This window comes from Liolophura sinensis, chromosome 1, assembly GCF_032854445.1.
Source record: "Liolophura sinensis isolate JHLJ2023 chromosome 1, CUHK_Ljap_v2, whole genome shotgun sequence".
Taxonomy (NCBI): Eukaryota; Metazoa; Mollusca; class Polyplacophora; order Chitonida; family Chitonidae; genus Liolophura; species Liolophura sinensis.
The window spans coordinates 86,477,112-86,500,556 of NC_088295.1; the positions used below are offsets into that span (position 1 = coordinate 86,477,112).

General features: G+C 38.9%; 3 protein-coding genes across 3 annotated transcripts; 1 reads left to right on the forward strand and 2 right to left on the reverse strand.

Moving 5' to 3' along the window:
• Window positions 1-2,117: 2,117 nt before the first annotated feature.
• LOC135479056 (uncharacterized) lies at window positions 2,118-5,709 on the reverse strand. The gene is made up of 4 exons (XM_064758776.1): window positions 5,582-5,709; window positions 5,059-5,104; window positions 3,851-3,935; window positions 2,118-3,154 (listed from the first exon to the last, which is right to left on the reverse strand). Exons 1-4 carry the CDS (start codon window positions 5,597-5,599, stop codon window positions 2,254-2,256), a joined length of 1,050 nt encoding a protein of 349 aa, XP_064614846.1. The 5' UTR covers window positions 5,600-5,709; the 3' UTR covers window positions 2,118-2,253.
• A 1,584-nt stretch (window positions 5,710-7,293) lies between these two features.
• LOC135479066 (juxtaposed with another zinc finger protein 1-like) lies at window positions 7,294-15,353 on the reverse strand. Its single transcript, XM_064758786.1, has 6 exons — window positions 15,125-15,353; window positions 14,277-14,349; window positions 13,897-14,003; window positions 12,552-12,660; window positions 11,314-11,442; window positions 7,294-10,519 (listed from the first exon to the last, which is right to left on the reverse strand). The coding sequence occupies exons 1-6, from the start codon at window positions 15,222-15,224 to the stop codon at window positions 10,054-10,056; spliced, it is 984 nt and encodes a 327-aa protein (XP_064614856.1). The 5' UTR covers window positions 15,225-15,353; the 3' UTR covers window positions 7,294-10,053.
• A 934-nt stretch (window positions 15,354-16,287) lies between these two features.
• Window positions 16,288-20,550, forward strand: LOC135479075 (ATP synthase lipid-binding protein, mitochondrial-like). The gene is made up of 6 exons (XM_064758797.1): window positions 16,288-16,332; window positions 16,508-16,582; window positions 18,505-18,573; window positions 19,126-19,233; window positions 19,548-19,644; window positions 20,078-20,550. Exons 2-6 carry the CDS (start codon window positions 16,538-16,540, stop codon window positions 20,239-20,241), a joined length of 483 nt encoding a protein of 160 aa, XP_064614867.1. The 5' UTR covers window positions 16,288-16,332; window positions 16,508-16,537; the 3' UTR covers window positions 20,242-20,550.
• Window positions 20,551-23,445: the final 2,895 nt, after the last annotated feature.

The window sequence follows — 23,445 nt, forward strand, 5'->3', positions numbered from 1 at the left end:
ATGGACCTTCCGGGTCAATATAACCAACTTCGAGATTCTAGACCTGCATATACGTTCAGTAAGCAGTGTATGGTTACAGGTGCTCGCCTTTATATGTATTTGTCTTAACCTAAAACTTGTTGAATGTTCCCAGTAATAACGCGTATAGTTCAAAAATAAAAATCCATAAATCACATTTTTAAATAATGACTTAAGTCAAAGTTGGCTTCTTTGAATTGGCCAGCACAAACTCGTCTGACTTATAAATGTGTATCGTTGACCCATAGCTGTCACTAGAGTCCGGTTATGCATTGCCCATTGTTCTCAAAACGAAGAAAGATGACTTTAAGACTGTGTAGATTATAGAAATCTCAACGCTGAAAGCCTTCTGATAAGATACAGAAGAAGAAAAAAAAGTGCATGAATGTCTGTTTTGACTTGGTTTGGATTCTGTTGGTCTGACTGTATGTATGTATGTTTGGGTTCTATACGATTTATGTTTTTAAGTTTCCCAGTCTTATGGCGACAAGGAGTCATTAGGTGTGTCTTTTTGTAGGGTGAGTGCACGACATCAAAGTGCGGTGGCCACTGAGGACGCGGAAGACACCAGACATGGCACCTCATCCTTATACCGACACCGCAGAACAACCAGTCCCGTTTGCTTGCCCTAACCACTCAGTGCTGAGGGTCAAGCGAAACATCAACAAGTATCACTTTTAAACTCTTTGGTATGAACCCTTTGGGGTCTCTTGTACACATCGATCGTAGCTTAAGTTGACTATAGGGGCAAGATATGCTTTTAACATGCGTCACCATGGTAGTGGCAACATACTTAGCTTATGATGGTTTTCTGAAAGCGGTTCGTGGATCTCTGCTGTCGTTGTTGTCAATGTTGTGTGATGAGCACCACAGTGGATGATCTAATCTGACGGCCAAAAGAAGCTTTACAAAGAGTTCAAATCAGTTTATTTTGCCAAAGCAAAAAACAAGATGACTGAAGTTTAATACATTGAAAAGACCAATGACTTTAGATATTGAAAGTCTTTAAGACCGGACAAAGCAGCCCTCAAATCATTTTAGAAGTGAACAAACAGAGCAGGGGTAGAAAAATAGCCATTCCATCTTGGTTAACAATGCAGTTTTAGTCAGTGCCTATCTACTTTTCGTTTTCGTTTTCTGCCTGATAAAAGCATCAGGTCAGTTACATTCCAGCCTCTTGTTTGAAGGTTCAAAAGAGGGAACGGTGAGAATAGTCTGAATATATTTTTCTTGCTACACTTGTTTGGGGAAGACAAAATTGGTATGTAAAATGTTTCTATATCGGTGACAGCGATGACGTTATACGGTAGATCCTTGTTATATGAACGCAAGTGAGAAGAAACAGCCATCAAGGAGATAGAAAACAAACAATCGATGGCATGAGATTTCCGATTGACTTACATTAGTAACATTTTATGAATCTGTACATAATTGCCAATTTAATAAAAAGCTTTTATGAAATCCTTCTATACTCCGAAAATTTTTACTGAATACTTAAAACTATTTGTCAAAGCAGGGAGATCTGGAAGTACAGGCAGTTAATAAACAGTTTCACAATTATGTCTTTATGCATCTGATTCCATTAAAGAACAAATTGTATCATTGATTTATGTTTACTATAAGTATCCCCCACTTGTCTTTCATTATTCATCCTAATCGTAAATATCAGTGAATTCTGTATTTCCAATGCGCCGTGACACTAATGATTCGTGACTTCTTTTTCGTTCCCCGTTCTCTTGAAAAATATCCATGAATGTTATATGATTGACAATTTGTCTTTTCCAATCCTCACCCTAATTCAGGGAAATCTGAATCACATCTGTCGTGTTCTTTAATGTATGTGAACTCTTTGTCATTCCTCTTCTTGGCCAGAAATGTACGTGAACATTTTATCAATCCTCATCGTGATCCCAAACATAGGTTAATTATTTGTCAATCCCAATCATCACACATGATATTGACGAATTCTTTGCCATTTACAATTATCACCCTTGATATTGGTTAATTAGTTGTCATTCTCGATCATCACCCTTGATATTGGTTAATTAGTTGTCATTCCCGATCATCACACTTGATATTGGTTAATTAGTTGTCATTCTCGATCATCACCCTTGATATTGGTTAATTAGTTGTCATTCCCGATCATCACACTTGATGCTGGTGAATTCTTTGCTATTCCAAATCATCCCCGTATAGTTATCGGTGAATACTCTTTCATTCTCCATCGTGAATTGTCTAAACATTAGGGAATTCTATGTCATGCACAACTGATGATTTCTTGAAATCCCAGGTCCACAGCAGTGAAGAGAACGACCATGTCCTGGCACCTATAGTGGAATTCGTCTCGGGCTCAGGACAGGAGTTCAGACGATGCATCCTGCGTCTTTCATTTGAGTTTATTATGTAGCGTGCTAAGTCCAGATCGTCGCTAGTTTCCGATCCCAAAGGGGAGACCAATGGCATCGCCATCTCTTGATCTGGTTCGTCCGCATCAACGTTGTGTTCATTGGCAGAAACATCAGTCCCTCTGTGATCAGCACCCTCCGAACCATTGTTGTCAACTTCTTCGGGGTTGCCAAGGTGATGCCTTCTTTCATGCTTGGCCGAGTCCTCGTCCTCAGAGACAGCGGCTGTTTCTGTTTTGAATTCATCACTTTCTGGGGATGGTCCCATGTCTGAGATACCTCGCCTATAGTGCACACACCTGTGATGGCGATGCTGTACCGTGGGACGCCGATTGCACGGGGTGCCAACCCGCCCGGCATCGTTATCCGAGCACCGCCTTTGTTGACAAAGTTCATCCAGCAAAGGTGCACGGTTGAATGATAACACCCCCTTGTCCTGCATCTTCCTACCGACACAGTCCCCACTCACGGTCTGTCGTCTTGGTCTCTTCCTCTCCTCTTCCATTCGCTCGTCCACTCGAGTGTTCAACTCCACCGAGAAAGCTTGTCGACTGGCAGCAATGTCCGTACCTTGGCGCCAGTAGAAGTAGAAGAGCTCCTTGATATCCTCTGGCTCTCCTCCGTCCGGCTCACAACCAGTCGTTGATGCTGCTGCACTCGACTCAGATGCCGAGTCGCCACCACTCCTCAAGCTCTCCACCAACTTCTGGCGTCTCTTTTTGTCCATAGTCCTCCAAGAGAAAAAAAATCTGGTTACTGCTCACACACAATTTCCGCCTAATGTATAATACTATTGTCAATTCCTGCATTTGCAAAGACAATTTATATGGGCAAACTGGCGCATTACAAGAAATCAAATCATGGTCAATCCGACTTGCCTGGCCTGAGTCGCCATTGCCCGGCAAAAGGTGATCCAGCTCATGCTAGCTTCCTCTCCGGCCTGCCAGAAGGTCTGTCAGCAACCTGCGGATGGTCGTGGGCTTCCTCCGGGATCTGCCCGGTTTCCTCCCACCATAATGCTGGCCGTCGTCATATAAGTGAAATATTCTTGAGTACGGCGTAAAACACCAATCAAATAAATAAATACAGTTAGAGATAACTGACTGACAGAAGCTGGCACTTAGATGAATTGACCTCATTTCTGAGTTATCGAACGCATTTCAGTGAAAACCAGTAGCTCTCATAAATTTATCAAAATATACAAATTAAGATAGCTTACATTATCTCATGCAACAACACTCGGGAGCAAAACTGTTGCATGGTATCGCTATAATATACAGTCCGGTTAAGATGGCTCTTTGGTTAATTGTTTTATGGTTTCAATCTCCTGATCAATCCACGCGTGAAAAAAGTACGGTTCAGCTTTATATTATACTGTTCATGACAGTAACAGCCCACTTGCGGATGTGATACATAGACACACCTACCTTCGTTTGTGCATACAGGAGATGAGGACAATGGCGAGGGATAGGATTATCGCTGCCCCAGCCACACATGCCGTTATTTGATACACTGGTAAACAGATAGGTACGAGCGTTATGCCAGTGCATCAACAGGAAATATTAAACTGATATTCTGGCTATTATGTTCTGCACTAATGGTTTAAACCAATATAATGATGGCTCACAAAGCCGTTCCTGAGTATGTTGTTTACTGTACTCATTTCCCTCAGATAAAACTGTGACAATATATATTATACATGAAATGAATTAAATATGTTGCCATGGTGATAGTACAAGTACTGAATTACGAGTCCAAAATTTGTCACCCATTGCCGTTGAATGGCGATGATTCTGTACAGCGTGAATTAAGGGCAACCGAAACAAGCGTGTGCCCTCGTTGTTATACATACTTTTAAATCTTATTCAGGGTTGAACTCACCCATGCACCATATTTGACAATACAGCTGGCTCGTACGAAAACCATTTCGTAATTAAGCTGTTTATAGTCTATTGTTCAATCCTACTTTTGTGTATACTTTTTGTGAACAAGCCGGTAACCCTGACAACATGCAATATACTTAAGATCTCATGAACAATTTGATTGGTGTTTTACGCCGTACTCAAGAATATTTCACTTATACGACGGCGGCCAGCATAATGGTGGGAGGAAACCAGGTAGAGCCCGGGGGAAACCCACGACCATCCGCAGGTTCCCACGTACGGCCGGAGAGGAAGCCAGCATGAGTTGGACTTGAACTCACAGCGACCGCACTGGTGAGAGGCTCCAGGGTCATTACGCTGTTCTAGCACGCTAATCAACTGAGCTAGGGTGGAACCGAGTAGAATGATATGCTGATATTTTATCATACTCCCAGGCTATTTCGTGTCTGTACGTACATACGTTATATACAGTGGTTATCATGCAGCTGAAGTCGATGTTGGAGGAATCGAGTTGTACAATACTTTAGCTGATATCACCATAGAGATCTCGTGATAGATCATGATGGATGGTTGCTGGTTTTTGACAAACGTTCTTAATGATGCCTAATCTTGGGCATACAACACCATAAAATAAATATGCAGATATATGAAATCTTCCGGCATTTTCTTTTTGTAAGTGGACATGACTTTAGCCACAAAGAATTACCCAAACTTTGTCAGCTTATACCGTCACTGTTTTAGATTGCACTTACGTGAAAGGTGAAGCTTATGCTCTGACTGGGATTCGGGAGCACTCGCCTGAATTAGAAGAAGATAAGAAAAACTCGAAGAAAGAAAACGTTCACGTCGTGATCTTTTAACCCTCACATTTATTAACGACAGCCGTAAAAATGATCGCTACTCAATATCGTTAACCAAAAAATGCATGGCTATATACATTGTAACACCGATTACTTTTAACTATTTCAGGTTGCTTCATTTCCCTTACTCACCATGTCAGCACTGTATACGAGGGACCAGTATATGGTTGATGAATGCTCTTAATTTCTGAGACATATATAACACCTTTATTAACAAATACAAAATGGCAGTTGCGTATTTGTCTGCATTCTATAATGGATCAAAAATACACGCACCAACGTCTCTCCATTTAAGCATGTGCCTATACACTAACTGAAAACATGCGTCTGATGAGTACTGCACATACATATTCAATTCTAACGTGCAAGCCATTCTATACACGCATGTGCATTTTGGTGGAGAATTTATAGTTACCTGGATCAATGGTGCCATTCTGAGCTTAAGAAGCAACGAAGGAAGAGTAGCAAACTGCACAGGACGCTGGTGGCACTTCGTGGGCAGCAACAGTAGCACTTACAAGGGCTCATCTGCTCTTTCAATCTTTCCGCACATTCACAGTAATATATACATCTGTATAGTCATATCAGTAGACCAAAGCTTATCACGGAAGTGACAAACAGTAATTATACTGAACTAACTATCAAAAGCACATTAAAACACCCGGAGGTAGACCCAGTGTTAGAAGTTTGTAGAATTATTTGTCGGATGTTGCTGCAATTGTTACTTTTATGAGTACGCCAGTCTACACGACATTCCAGCATAGGCCTACATGCTTACATAATCAGTAGTACGGTGCACTACCGCGAGTGTCGAGCATATTTAAATAATTTTATATATAGTTGATTGATGTTTAACGTTGTACTTAATGTTTCATTTATATAACATATTGGTCAATGCTTTATGAGTGGAAGAAACCAGTTCCTGTTGTGGACCGCCATCTTTTGCCATGCAAGTACATGTACCAGGCTTAAGGCGCAGCCGAACGAAGAAGAGCTGGATTCAAGATTGCAACCCTATTTTGTGACTCACTGGAGTTGTTATGGGTCTGATCAGAAACTGAGCTATCATACATAAAGGTGGAAGAAGCCAACGGCGGGTTTCAATGAACACCATGCAGCCGTTTGCGGCGTACAATTTTTATCCGCCATATAATTTAAGCCAGTGGAACCTGTTCAACAAATATTCTGGCTGTAGGTCTATACACACAAATGTATCCAAGATATGCGCTGATTGCATAAATGAAGTATAGCCCAGTCATAGTTTGTATATTCAGCTGTAGGACAGCTTCCAGAGACCACTGCGTTCAGTCTAGGACAGCTTCCAGAGACCACTGCGTTCAGTCTGGGATTAACATAGACGTCTGTCTTAATCCCTGGTTCAATGAAAAGGCAAAAAAAGTTGCCCAATGGCTATATCTAATAACTCTTCATGAAAAGTCCTATACATGCAAAGATTTATGGTCCAGTCACCATATAATAGCACTCGATCAGCCTTCAGATTACGTTCAATGAAGCCTAGATACCCCACGACCTGTCTCGAAGATGTTTACAGTTGAATGGAGGCATTTCTACTGATTAGTTACTACTGGGAATAATATATATTAGTCCAAGGTTTCTATAACCTACACATGTACGTTACAACTCACAGAGAAGTGATCATGTTTTATACATTATTGAGTCCTACACTGCGCTTCTCATCAGGACGTATTCATATTGCTGGGTTCCAATTTCTTGGACTCATCCGGGAACGTCCTGGCAAGAAATTCACAGTAAAGAACAGGCGGCAAAACCTACTGCAATAATCTCGATGACTGCATGCATAGGTCTACTTCAAGACATCACGTATGTGAGAAAGCCAGCAGCCTGCAGATGATCGTGTGTTTCCCACAGGCTCTGCCCGGTTTCCTCCCAACATAATGCTGGCTGTCGTTGTATAAGTGAAATATTCTTCAGTAGGGCGTAAAACATCAATCAAATAAAAACATCACTGGTAGTATCTGAATTGCTGTACGAGAGAGATTACCTACCAGGTGTCACACACAAAAAGAGAAACTATTCCATAAAAAAGAGATAAAACTATAGAAACAATTCGGGAACTTTTTAGTCTTGCAAACAGACAGAGTAATTTATTATCTGAAACAACACGGGGGATTATTTGTGCCGTGTAGTTTAAGTACCAACCCTCTAGGGGCCTATAACAACTGAACGACCCAACATTTAGGCCACGGCATAAATATTACGATACAAACTATAGGTATGTACAAATAACTTAATTAACTAAGGTGGGTTGAAAAAAGCTTATTCTACATACATGCAGTGCTTCAACAGAATAATGAGTAATGCAGGTAAAACACTTTTAACAAGCATATAGGTCAAAGAGAGCATGCAAAAGTCACAGTTCTCACTTGTACTCAGCTGTAATCGTAATACTTTAACATGTAATAACAGAACACGAACGTTCACGTTTTGAAAAGCTTTCTGAAAAGCTCAGAAAAGGCATTTTTTGTTTATGAAAACTGTGAAATATAGCGCTACTGGTGTTTGCACCTGCTGACCAATAATTATATTCAGGCAGCCTGGTAATTTGGCTTACTCTTCTCACGTGATGACTTTATTCCCTTATGCCACATCAGGTTAATACACGATTTACATCCAAGATTCAACCAATCATAAGCAACATGAACTATAACACATGTACATGACTTCATTTACCATCGACTTGCAAAAGCAAAACATACAAAGTTACATGACAAAATGTACACAGAAATAAACATTAATGTTCATTATTTTTCGTTTCTGTTTTTGTTCTAATTCTTAAAACTCTGATCCACTCTTCTTCGTGAAATGAATTTTTTGGGATTATCTAATTTAGCTTTGACACCCATAAAGCACTGACAAAAATCCATAACATTTCATCTGAAACATAAAACATGCTCACTAGAATAAATTACCCCATCCCTATGAACATAATTTAACTGCATGATTAAGCATTTAAAGTAATATTGTGCAAACATGTACAAATATAGAATTGGCAGTTTGAAACTAATACAAATCAGGGTTCGGATGCTCGTTTTTCTGTGATTTCACAGATGGAACACAACAGATTGTGTATTTTGACTAGATAAAAATATAACGAATACAACAAATAATATCCTCCAACAAAACTGGGAAGAACAATGACTTGAACTACTGCGTGCACTAATCAATGCAAATTTTTTTTAATGGTCACACAAGGTGCACCCTGATTAGCATCTGACATCATCTGATCTGTACACTAGACCTGAAAAGCGGGTTCCCCCAGAATCCCAAAATGGGACTAATTTATGGTATTTTCTTGAAAGACATCATCAAATTGGATCATAGCATGACTCTTCTGTCTATGCAAATCACACCAATCAGAAGTTACAAACTTACAGGGTGGGCTCATCTTTATCACACGCACAATGCTGGAAGACATTCAATCTCACTCTACACACTACCATATATACATATGCACAAAACACATGGAAGATGTTGATGTTGGGCGCAGTGATTAACACAACAGCAAACCCATCAAAAACCATGCACGCACACAAACAAATAGTAATTAACGCCCAACCTCTTTATCAAGATGATAAATCTCGATTAAAAGACATCAACCAACTTAAGTCCTGCTTCTACTTTTTAAAGCTAATTGTTGTCTTCATGGATATGTCCTTCATTAATTAATTTATACTTACTACAGAAGAAAATCCAGTGAAATAAACAGTCGATGATGGAATAAACTGGAAATTAAAGACTGTGAAATTAACAAACGTTACTTTGGTTGTATGACTTAAGTGTTTCCAACACTAATTTACACATCACTGTTTTGTCTATCAAACATTGCAATAACATGTCGGATGAGATCTATGGGTACAAAATAAAACACAATCATACAGCATTAGTGACCATTCATGTACAGAGACACTGCACAGATGTGTAAAAAAACAACAGCTACAAAAAGTGATCCAAACATATGGACGTATTCAACAAAATAGACACTGGAATAAGTTCCAAGATGATATATCAGCCCAAACAATAGTAGAGATTTACACTCACAGTTATATACTACAAGTTTAGAATATAAAGACAAAGATGGTTATTTCGTAAAAATCACAGCCTACCAATATTATAAGTGTACAAAGAAAAAGCAGACAAGATAACAGTTCAAAGAAACTGTTAGAACAGTGTATTTTACTTCTGTTAAGAAGCAGTATGAAATAGATAACTGATGATACCTTTTACAGCCATCGAACTGTCACACACTGCCAAGACAGCAAACACTTATATCAACTTGATTTGAATATCAATGAGATAAAATGTCTTGAAAGATCCAATATTGTGTCACTGACTTGAGATTCTTGTAAAATCTCTAGAAGGAAACCATAAGAAATGTTATATAGAAAAGTACAAACAGTCATGCTTTTTGATAAAAATATGTGAGTATTAATGACTGAGATTCAAAAGTTCGTCATGATTTATAGATGTATGTCAAACATAGTACATGTTAGTTCAGATTTTGACTATCATACAGAATATACATGGTGATACAGAAATAGGAAAGGTAAAACTTTAATATGGTTACTATAAGGCTTCTTATCAGAGGCCAGCATGACTCGTTCACCTGTAATGGTAGGATAAGCATTCACCTCTGCACGAATATCCTAGCTTTCTATCCTACATCACTTGACTGCACACATGCATTAATGCTTGGACAAGAGTATTGCTATCGGAGATCAAACTTTGAAAATAACAATCTGTAAATAGAATGGTCTCTTTAAATTGAAGACATCTGTATTATGGACCGTTTGTTTGGGTGAGGCCTTGCATCTCCCCTGAGGCACACAGTGGAGGATGGGGAACCCTTCAGCTTTGCTCGGCACCCACCAGAGTAACGGTTTGCGGTCTTGTCTTGGCCAGGTGGGCTGACGACTCCGCCAGGTGGGCAAGCTGAGATGCAGCTGTAACGGAGGCCACAGTAACTGTAGGTGACTTAGTTGTAGTGACTGGTGGGCCTGTGGGGCTTGGGCCAGTTAACTTCGTGGGGCCAGGGACTGGAGTGACAGGTGGAGTGAGGCTGGCTCCAAGTGGGACTAAGGCTTGCTGGGCAATGGCTGCAGACAGCACACTTGACGTAGTGCTGGGCAGGGTAAGACCTGAGCTGACCAGTGGAGAAGGCAGGGTCAGTGGTTTGGTGAGGGTGAGGGTCTGGTTGTGTTGAGCATGGAGGGTCAGCAACTCTGTGGCTGGGTGATGGCTAACACTGTGATTACGTAAGCCTTGCTGGGTCTTGTAACTCTTCCCACATGCACACTTAAAGGCCTTTTTGACTCTGGAAGTCAAAAAACATCATGCATCAAAGATATATGCCCACAAGGACATCTGATATTCAGAATTAAGCTACCTAACAGATATATCAGATTTTATGTTTGGATACTTACTAAAGAGAGGGATTTTAAACATTTCATGGTCAAAGCAGCATTTTTTAATTGATATCTCATAAATGACACATTCAACAATTCTAGGAGTTGAAGCAAAGACATGGTGCTAACCCAGTTTATATATATCAGGGGATATGCCTTATCAATTCTATATCAATGTATTTACCAAACAATAAAAAAGCACATGCAACATAACTGAAGCTGTAGCATGGACACAGTCATACCCTTTTAAATTATACATGTACATATACAAATGGCAATCTGGTTACCATGGCAACCACGAAAATGAATGAATGAGATATGCAACACAATGTCACCAGCTAGACTACTTATGCTTCCACCAAAAAATAAATCTTGACATTCAAAACAATAAGTCGTAACCCGGACATGAAGCCTATTCATGTGGTTGATGCTGACAAAATGGCACACATGTAAAATGTACACGTGAGGTGAGACAAATCCCCTGTGTTTCTAGGAGACCACAAAAAAGTTCAATCAGCACATGCAAAACAAATGAAGATATAGTCTGGATAAGAAGTCAGATGGATGAACAGACAAACAGACAGGCAAGCTGCCATAACATAATAAACTCCGTCTGACTGCCACTTCTCACATACATATGTGCAGCACTGGACAAACTCTCCAGTAGAACATATCACATTTCTCATCTGTGTTTAGTACTTACTTTGATTCTTTCCTGTGTCCATTACGTGCATGGTACTTTATACCATTGACATTTTTGTATCTCTTCTTACATCCAGGAACTGGGCAGGCAAATGGTTTGTCCACGTCTCCATCTTTACAATTTCCCACGCTAGAATAGAAAAGGGAATGAGCACAATTAGAAACATATTCTTTGAGTATTATGCACAAAGTGTCTTAACTGCACTGTGATGGTTAAGTTGTTGACTAAATACCTGGATTTAATTCCATGTCAGGTCATCCACAAAACTTAAATAGACAATATAGCACTGTGAATGAGCTTCTTTGTATTAGATTCATTTTATGGGTCTAGTTCTATAACCGACTGTCATAACTTTCTACAGTAGGGTATCCTGTTTGGTGTCATATTATTTCTAATTTCACAGAGAGTTCACTTAAAATACAGGTAAATTGGTTTGTTTCACAAAGGCAAAATAATGGAGCAAAACAGAGTAGATTTGGCAATTGTGATTGAATTTATTGCACAAAGTTGTCCCATGAAATGCTGTAGATGTGCTGATAAGATATGACTGAGTGTGGAGATTGCTATAGTATATACACCAAAACTTGAAACAGACTCCCATTTTGGCCAAAGTTTTCATAGGTCATAACATATTATGAATAAAACATTGAAACAAGCAGTGATACTAGCTTTATAAAATGTGACAAGACATTGCAAACATCCTAACATGTTGTAATACAAACACTACAACATGGTGAAATAAAAATATTGCTACATACTGGTATACAATCTTTACAACATGATGCGGCAGGGCTTACCAGCTGGGGATTTGAACCAGTGAACGAAGTTTATACTTCTAGGTAGCGTTTAAATATCACCCTGTTACAATGTTTTATGAACACTACTACATGCTGTCATAGAAACACTTCAACATGGTGCGAGACAAACACTATAACATGGTGTGACACAAACTTTGTGAAATGGTATGATACAAACACTATAACATGACCTGACACAGACTTTGTGAAATGGTGTGATACAAACACTATAGCATGACCTGACACAAATTTGTGAAATGGTGTGAGACAAACACTACAACACATTGTCAGACAAATACTATAGCATGACCTGACACAGACTTTGTGAAATGGTGCGAGACAAACACTATAGCATGACCTGACACAAACTTTGTGAAATGGTTTGATACAAACACTACAACACATTGTCAGACAAACATTATAACATGGTGTGATACAAACTTTGTGCTGCTGTAGCGTAAGATGAATTCTGTAGGAAACTCTTCTTGTGTGGTCCACGAATCATCACTGTCATCATCACTCACCATGTCCTCATCATCAAACTCACTGCCTGCAATGGATGGAAAAACCAGCTGAAGATCACACTGGATAACAAAGCTTAGAAACCAGATGACAAATGGGCTCTTAAACTGGCCTATCTGGCAGGAAACCAGGCAGAGCACGGGGGAAACCCATGACCATCTGCAGGTTGCTGCCATCCACCGTTCAAGACTGGAAATGGGATTATTGCAGTGCTTATGTGCAGCGCACATACACAAATAATTGTGATGTAATGAAGGAAAGAACAAAAGAGTTGATAGCTTTGGATTGCTTTGTTGTAGACAGGAACGAGTTTTACAAGAAACACACTCACAGCCACCACCATCTCTGAGGTGCCTGACACATTTCCTGAACTACGACTGCAAGCCAAACAAGTGAGAGCTTGATTATGAATTGAAATCTAATTTATCCATCCATGCAGTGAGGAGGATGTTTTACACTGCTGAGTATGGGGATGAAGGATTTTGCTTTGCATTGAGAAAGCAGAGGACTGAACTATCCTGGTAGGTCACTCACCTGTAACGGTTACACTTTGTATTGACAAAGCTGGGGACTGAACCCACCCTACCGAACACTTAGCTGTAGGGATTACACTTCGTATTGACAAAGCTGGGGACCGAACCAATTCTAGCAGGACACTTAGCTGTAGGGGTTACACTTCGTATTGACAAAGTTGGGGACTGAACCCACCCTAGCAGAACACTTACCTGTAGAAATTACACTTCGTCTTGACGAAGGTGGGGACTGAACCCACTCTAGCAGGACATTTACCTGTAGGGATTACACTTCATATTGACAAAACTGGGGACTGAACCCACTCTAGCAGGACACTTACCTGTAGGGGTTACACTTCATATTGACAAAGCTGAGGACTGGGCCACTCGAGCGGAAACTTACCTGTAGGGATTACGCTTAGTACTGAAGAAACTGGGGACTAAACCCACTCTAGCAGGACACTTACCTGTAGGGTTAGCTCACTGAAAGTCATCAATCTTTTGCCTGTTTGCAAGGCGTTTACTCAAGCATATTCTGAATGTAAATGGGTGTAGACTGGAAAAATTATACTTTTTGTGAAGCTCTGAAATTGGCTAATCCAAACAATGCAGGTTTGTCTCCAAAATCAAATACAAAATGTGCATAAACTGCACTGACAATTGCTCTTTCACATGCAAAATGGTTGAAGAATTAGGGTACACCTTGTATTGAAAGAGCGCTGATAACTGAACCATCCTAGCAGGACACATACCTGTAGGAGTTACACTTCGTACTGACAAAGCAGGGGACTGAGTCCTTAATGTCACCTGTTTACGCTTAAGCTCTGCATGTTCTTTCCGGGCAGCATCTGTGAAAAACCTGTAAACATAAAGAAATTCATAAAACATTCACATGAAATAATCTTATTAATACCTGTAGCTAATTATAAATTTAATCATATTATGAAACAGAGTAAAAGGTGACAATAACTTAATCAAGCAAAACAGAGAAACTGTATTAACTATCAGATGAATGAAACAGCTAATGCTAAGGTGGGTTGCGCGGGTAGTATCCATTTATAGTGCTGTGCTTTGTTTTTAACTCCTCAGCCAGTTCACTAAAATATGAGTTCAATGTGGCAGAAATGCTTACCTTAGAATGTAACTAAGGGACAAGGCTGCTGGTTGCTGAATTTCTTGTTTCTCCAGGACACGTGGATCAGTATCTACAGCACAGGAGGCAATCAATGGCAGTTTTATTGCAGTCTTTTTACAATTATATCCACAATTAGAAACCATGCCTATGCACTGCAGGTTTACCCACGATATTTCCACACCTATATTTTCAAGGTGAGATACAACGTTACAAAACAGATTGATGTTTCTTTGTGATATCATAGCTTTATGGCACAAGAGGGTCAATCTGCCAATATTAATATGGGGTATAGAACGTAGAAAACTAATTAAATAGGATTAGATTGATCTTATGAATTATGTCGTTGGGCTGCCAATATTGAAACCATTATTAAGATGATGTTACTTACCCTTACAAATATTTACAAAAACAGAAAAAACATTTTTTTTTTGTTTCACACTGAAAATCAATGAGAATCAGAAGCAATCAGTATAGTCTTCTGTCAGTGTCTGAGAAAAATGTCTGATATCACTTAATTCCGGTGGCAATATTGTCATCATCGTAATTATTACATGCAACATTAAACCTGGTAAATATTATCAAAACACTCAAATGTCAAACGACGCTACCGCTACTACAATACTCCTGACGAAATAGCTTTATGAAGGTAAATGGTAACGAATCTGTAAGCATGTTATTGTAAGCTCTTGCAATCAGCTGTTCGAAGTGACAGTTTACTCAACATCCGGGGTACTGCCGACAACCCACGAGTGATGCACAAATGTAAACAATGTAGAGATCATGACCCTCATCACTTTATATGGCCTTCCAATCCCCTTTTCTTAACGACTGGTCCAACTATTTACCAATGTGCGTGTCCTCTATGTGTTGTATCAAATCCCCCAGAGTTGGGAAAGTCAATCCACAGCCCGTAAATTTACAGTTGTTCACCAGAAATACAGCCATTTGCTCGCATACGGGACGAGCCTTGGGTTTCCTGGAAATTTACATAAAGCGACCCCTGGAATCGGGCCGGACTTTACCGAAAATGTACGACTCGAAGCAGTCAATTACATTTCCAATGAGAATTTCTCGAAAATAACGATATGGGACAGGCATTCTGAAAAAAATTCAGAAACATTACGCGAACAAAATCGCAAAATCGCCAAATTTGTGGGCATCCCTAAAAGGAGGAGCTTTTGACTCGAACATTGTGACGATGAACATCTGTCACATCGGAAACCCCCCCAATACGGATCAGTAATTTTAAGTCCTGTTGGGCCTGCATATTTACATTTGTACACATACAATAATATGAAATATGCAGTTGCAAACAGATAAGATATATGAATGTTAAAAAATTCGCAAACAAATATTAAACAAAAAATCATCTAAGAGAAAACATAAATATGAACTCAGCAGGGTAGGCATGTAGATATGATATAACTAGCCACACATGAGAAAAAAAGAAGAAAATAATGTATTTCACCACAGGCCAATAGCAGTTAAAGAATGTCATATTTTTATCTATTGTATTGAATGACTCGCTCTTGTGGCATCATGCTAGACGTGTTCTTCAACTGGTATTGATATTCAGCAGAATTCAATTCACACATTCAAGACACATTCAATAAGACATGAATTTTCAATAAATGAATGAAAAATGAAAGATTAGATAATCATTGAATGGCTTTTTATGTGTTTTGAATGTGAAATATTGAAAACTGAACCGTCTGTGTTGAACATATATATTAATTTCATATATTAAACTTATCTGAATGGTTTGAGCCTACTACAACTGTTGCCACATATTAAATACATATTTTAAAAAAATAGCAACAACATATTTACTAATATACATTATGTCAGCACATTTTTCTTAAATGGACTGGAAATTCGTTTCCGATTATTAGTTTCCGTTTTAGAGGTCTCCCTTGATTCATCTGTCAAAGGCTTGAATGTTTCCGACTGCAACTAATCTTCATGCAATGTACGAGTCAAAGGAAATTTGTGGAGTGCGCACGCATGCGCCATCTCCGTCTCCTCGCCGGGCTCTGAGGTAATCGTTGGCAAGGTGAAGCTCAATCTTTGGTGAAGCAACTTGTGTCCTGACCATCCTATCACAGATTTGTAAAATTTAAGCAATTAACATGTTCAGTGCTATTTATCATATGGTTTAAGAATCTGTAGACTATTCCTTTTGCCTGTCTGCACTTGTTTTTACGTGTATATTTCTGGGTGTCTTTCAGATCACCGTGTGATACAGACGACACTTCAGAATGTACTCCAATATAAGATACCTTGCTCCATCTGTCAGGTGCTTGGTGAGTGTTAAAACAATGTGATGTCATTGATGTAACAGGTGGAACCGGTTGCCTCCTCCAACAGAATAAGAAAATTCTTCCCAGTGCAATTCTTTTATATTGTACACCCGGCGTCGGCCATTTTCCTCTCCCAGTATGATCATGTTGCTAACGCCGGTAATCTACGGATGCTGGCCCCAAGTCATGTACAGAATGGCGGGTTACGTGAAGTTTGAAATCCGTCAAATGCCAGAATGCTCACAGTCTTAACTGTTAGCATTTGAGCTTTATGTTAATCGTTAGATTTGTAAAACCAACCTTTGACCTTGAAAAAGGCAATCTTTGATCGGTTTATGAGATGCTTATTGTAAGAACAATTAAGATTATTAGAATTTAAGACTTAGCATTACACTATCTCTGAGTGAATTGTTATTCATCAGTATTCTGTTATTGACTTCATGTTGTTACTTTCGGGGCTAAGCCATGGGCGTCATTTCTTGCTAACGCACATTCAGTAATAGAACAAATTTGTGATATGATGAAATGGTAGGGAAGGCTTGCTTTACATTTGTATTTTTTCCTGTAATAAACCAGACAAGTGACTTGTTACTTGGTGCCTTGCACTTTAGTTCAAAAGTTCACAAAATCCACACTAGCAGGTCCACATATAGCTGCTGTTCATGCTACCCAAAGCGGTGTCATTTGTCATACAGAGCAGTAGATACATTCTTATTACTTTCCTGCTCCTGGATTGCAAAGCAGTGAAATATGAAGCTCAGTCTCAGAAATGAAGAATTTGACGGTGAAGCTCTCAGTGTAGCAATATTATAATAATAATAAAAACTTTGTTTAATGAGGGTTGTACAATAGCAGACGTGGACGAAATGGATTTTTCTACCATTTATCTACTAGCATGGCGTACAATCCTAATTTTTCTTTTTTGAGACGAAATGCCATTGAATTCAGTCTCTCCATCCATACATTTTGACTGGAAGGCTTATAACAGTCGCATGGTACATCTGGTTGGTGTATTGAGCTGCTTAGTCATTTATTTTAAGTCAGAATGGATGGAACAGCTGACTTGTGGCAGTGTGCATTTGGTTTAGAGAAACAGCGAATTGTATGTTTTGCCTGTACCTAAATGGAAAAGAAATATTCTTACTGTGATAGTGTCGACATGACTTGATTATCTCTTTCGGTGCACACAATTAGGGCTATATAGATTGCCAGATGGGCGAAAGTCTATCTGATCATTGTTAAGGCTGCAACTCCATGAAACCTATAATCTACAGCTATGTTTACGTATATATGCATATGTGTATACATGTAAAAGCCACTGCAGTGGGGAGGAGGCATATATTTTAATCCTGAGATGACAGTAGTGTGAAGCAGGACTTAAGCCATTGTCAAAAATGGATTGTAGCACATCGTTCACAAAGTGTCAGTTTCCGTTGTAAAGTATTACTCTCTGCCCTGTGACCTCATGAGCTGTGAAAGGAACATTTGACAAATAAAATAACCTCAAAAGGTTCTAGATTGTGAAATTAATTCTTTGAACTTTACTGGCTTAAAAAACATGTTGGCAAGAGTGTTTTTATTCTGTTATGTGTGTGCTTCACCCTAGTCAAGGACATTATTTTGCTGCAAGTTAATGTCATTTGTGTCCTCAAAACAAGGTGAATATGACTTATTTTGAAATCCATTGATATTGCTGAAGGTAAAGAGGAAGAGGTTGCCATGCTCTTCAAATTTCCTAAATTCAGTACAGTTACATTTGGGTTGTTGAAATAGTTTTTACTGAAAATATTGTTTCCAACCACAGCATTAAGATTTAAACTGAATTTTGCAAACCTAATGTCAGTTTGTAAATATCACTTATGAATCTCGGAGTCGTCTTGTAAGGAAGTACAGTGTGAATGATACATTTAAATGTCTCATTTCAGGGTGTGCAGAGAAGTTCTTCTGCGTTAAGACCAGTCAGCAGTAGTCTGATCACAAATCACCACCAAGAGGTAAGCGGGAGAGGCTGATGGCAACAATTTGTGAAGTTTAATGACCACCATGTTACTGTAAGTGATAGGCCCTTCGTGTAACAGTATTTTAAGTACACAGGGATGTTCAAGTTCATCTGAACTCCAAATGTAAATTTACCCAGCCTTTTTATGAACAGAGAAAACCTTTTGCAGGTGTCCAAATGCACCATTTTATTGACCCAATTAAAATGGTTCTGCTTATTGGGTTTAGATACCAGTAAATAGGAAGATCTGAATAATCCACATTTATAGCCTATATGTTGTAAAGTAGGTAATCATTGAGAATCTTTTCTAGTTCAGTAAAGCCAACAAACCAGCTCTGCTTGCATGATCTAAAAATCCAGTTTTTAGTTGTAAGTCTTTTGGTCACGCATCTAGAAAAAGACGGTACATATACAATAAGATGATTCAGCTCTAGGTTGAGATCGGTCAACTTAATGCGATAAATAACATTTCAGGCTTAATGTGTGTATACTAGTTTGCCTTGTCAAGGGTCATTTGCTAAACTATGAACAATTGGTTGTGTTTCAGTCCACACAAAATGTTTCACAGACCTGTTCGTTGGCTACTTACAGTGGTCTGTCTGGTTTGAGAGTAAACTCATCGAACCAAAACCTGATGTCTCTACTACAGAACCAGGTATGTGCCAGATGAGGTGGAATTCACCATGTTTTAAGTAGAGCTTCATATTAAAGTTAGAGTATATGTCATCAGAAGTATTGGCTCATTTGAAGACTGACTATGATGGTGAATCTTTGTGGGGAATTCTAAGTTGCACGCTCGCATTGACTTCATATGTTCATATGGGTAAATTACTTGAAATTAAATAGTTATTGTATAATGCTTGAAAGAGCGATAGAAAATTGACCCGCACCTAATGTATGGAAAAATGATGTTACAGGATTTAGTAAAGTTCAAGGATGCTCTGTGAAAGATTTCAACATTTCTTTCAGGTTCGTGCTTTCCAAACTAGTGCTACACAACAAGACATTGACCAGGCAGCCAAGTATATTGGTGCTGGAGCAGCAACAGTGGGAGCTGCAGGCTCAGGTAATGATTTGCTGTTTGTATCTTAGTTTGGCTGTGCTAATACACACAAGTAACCTTTTCTAGTGTTTCGAGTGTCTTTTAACCGTTTGTTGTCTTCAGTGGCAGCTTTGTGCCTGAAAAAAAAATTGAATAGTGCAGAATGTAAACCTCAGCAAAAAATAATGCGTTAATACTTACAATATTTTAAGACACTAGAACCTGTGTTAGGCTATAGAGGAAATGTCATTTTGTTTGTAATACTTGCCACCTGAACCAGGAAGTGTGGTCACTGCATTATAATAATAATAAAAACAAGCACATATTAGAGATCTTGAATTGTCACCTGGACATTGATTGCATGTAGAAAAATCATGTAATAAGAGAAAAGTGCAACTTACCAACTCCTATGAAAGTCAAGAAAATGCTTGATGAAATATGCTTTTACTTTTTTCAGGAGCTGGTATAGGAAGTGTATTCGGTAACTTAGTTATTGGCTATGCCCGAAACCCATCATTGAAACAGCAGCTCTTTTCCTACGCCATTCTTGGATTCGCCTTGTCTGAAGCCATGGGATTGTTTTGCTTGATGATGGCTTTCTTAATTTTGTTTGCCTTTTAATGACAGTAGACTGTGTAATAGACATATTATGGTTTGAATTTGAACGAGGTTGCATAGCCAGTGTACGTTATCTAGGGGCCCAATCACAACTGAAGACAGTGACCCTCTCCGATTTCGGACCGTGGTGGATGGAGAGATGGTGGCTTGTATACCAACTATTTAATGTGAAGAAACCTTGTTCGAAAGTGTACACATAATAAGCAAGAGTTAGTAAAATAACACATGATTTGCATTGTACAGAACATTCAAAAATTTTGGTAGACCTGTTGTATCCATCTCTTACAATAAATGTTGGACTGGATGTGTGAACATCTGAATTGACTTCATTCTGTAACTCGTTGGTGCTGTCTATTTCAGTTCTGTTGTTTATTTGCATTAGCACATGAAGTACATCTATGATAAAGCATGGTAATTCATCATTTGATCATTTAGCCAGCCTTGTTTTATAGGTAACCAGATTAATACCGTAGTGTAGGGAAAATATCCGCCACGAGCTGTCCTCAGTGGACATACGTATGAATATTTTTGATTACAGCGTGAAACCCCCAAACAAATAAATTACAGGAAATACATTGTTTGCGTTGATGTTGTCAACAAGATTTAACTGGTACACCATGCAGGTATAAAGCAGGGCCCAGTTACGGAAAATGGTTAAAATAAAGCCAATTTAATTGTAACAAGCATTACTATAGTGGATGTTGATTTTAAAATATTTGGCATGGTAGATCCAATCAACTTAATCCTGTGAGGGAAAGTTCTTCATTAACTTGCCTTGATGGGTTTAATCTGGTACTCTGGTAAAATGATAATGGAGTTGAGTAAGAATCCAAATGTAAAGAAACTATGAACATAACTTACAATCCCTTTCTAGTAGTAAGCATCTACATCGGATAAGCATGAAAGTGCTATTAAGGTAAATGTTATATACGAAGTACTGCATTTTGGTTTTGCATACAATTTACAATGACACAATAACAGGAATGTTTCAACAGAGATATCTTGCATGTGTTAATTACCCTCAATTACAAACATTCACAACTTAGCCTATTGGGTATTGAAACCAGATTTGGCATCTTAAGAGCTGCCTGTATTGAGCTCTAGTTTGCATACATGTAAAAGGTAATAACATGAGGGTGTGTTTCTTCATGAATGGCGGAATTGATTCCGTATTTTATGCATTGAGCTGTTGTTCAACAGTCTAGTCCCCGACATGCGAGCTCTTGGTTGCCCGGCTTCCTAATCTTTTGTGTCTGGGCTTATGATCGCATCACCTAATTTGCATGGGACAATTTCTGGAATCCTCCACACAGCAAGTCCGATACTCTGCAACCAGCATGTGTGAAGTAAATTGGATGGATGGTTGAGAAAGTCGAGACGAATTCTATCCTTCATGGGTTTATGAGCACTGTACAGAAACCCGTAACTATCAAGTAGAATGCAGCAGAGTGTACACAGCAGCGCATAGTTGCATTTTATGTATGCTTAAGTGAATATATACCCCTTTTAGAAAACTGCATGCGTGTCACTTGCCTGAATAGTATACTAATCAGGTCTTTCTTTACTTGTGACCTGTGACTAATGCGATTATATTAGTCTTAGTTGTGGCCAGTAAGTTAATAATAATGTTCAATGATAATTTCACTAGAGACGATGCTGACATTTTTACGAAAATATTTTCGTGACGTTACTTTTCATGCCATTCCCGGTGATAACAATCGAACATTTGTAACCTATAATGGCAAATAAGGGTGATGAGGTGAAGTATCGCGACTTTGTCTCTTCGCATCGCAACTTCACCCCTTCTCATCGTAACTTCTCACTGCAAATTCGCTTCATCGCCCTTGATATTACTGGAGGCATACTGTGGTTCTTACCAGTCATCGTAGTAACCAGTGTGCGAGACATCTGGCTGATCTACATGCAACAATACTGCACGATTGGTCAATGGGGACCCGTCAAACGCCCGGCGGTGTGACCTTGCCATTTTATTGACGTCCAATGTTTCCCAGCTGATCAATATGACGTCACAATAAAGACAACGACGTTACAGCAGAAACTAATTAAGAAATAATGTTCGCGTCAGGGTAGTCTAACGGTAGTTTTACATCAAATCGATGTGGAAGAGTTTATGTTTTTGGTCGAAGGCGAAGCCTGAGACGTCAAATTTGTAAACTCTTTCACATCGATTTGATGTAAAACTACCGTTAGACTACCCTGACGCGAACATTATTTCTATTTTATTACCTTGGTAGAAGCAAAATGTTTTCCTAATTATAACAAAAACGCCATTGCGGTATAGATTAACAGCAGAAAACGCCCCCACTTTCCCTGACACGTTGTTTTCGTCCAACCGAACGTGTTAATGGGGCGTGACCTAATTCTGGATGAAACCATGATGTGTTTTACAGGGGGTGTTAAAATGCGATGCTAAATATTACGGACGTGCTTCACGACTAGAATGGAATAATAAAAAGAATACCTTTGTTTCTCGAAAACAATTCCGACTGTAAAATATAGCACTATAAAGTAAAACATCTGCTGGGTTGCTTTCATATTGTCCTGCTTTCAGCTAAGACGCTGTTATAAGGGTTCGGTAAGACAGACACGGTGTCAAACAGCGACAAGCCGGGGAGGTCGCTCGTTGCTGGCAGCGACAGTTCGGGCAGGTCAAAAGTTTTCCCAAACTCTGTCTGACAGAGCTAAAGGAGCTGGAAACCTCTGGCATCAGCAAAACGAAATCAAAAGTGGGGAGTTCAACTGTTTAAACGTAATTAAAGTCTGAATTACGTACGAAAAAAATAATAATTGAAACACACAAAATTAGGTTAACAATAGTTTGATACTGAATTTTATTTGTTTTGCTTGTGTAAATGCTTTGCGGTCGTGTTGTACTCTGTATCAAATTCAATAACACTGGGTAACGAACGTTGGAATAATGGAACACTTCAGTTCACATTTTCAATTCAATGTTAATTTCTCAACATATGTTGATAAATAACAAAACAATAACAGCATCATAGATATGTGTTCATGCTTATTATAAGTAAGCAAATAAATATATTATAATTTTTATGTTCAAGGTATCACGAGGATAAATTATGATTTGCGTTTGTAGTATTGTGAAATACAATGGATGGCTATCACAATTAAAATTTGTAATGACGCAATCTGTACAAAGTTACATGTACATTAAACCAGCCCCGT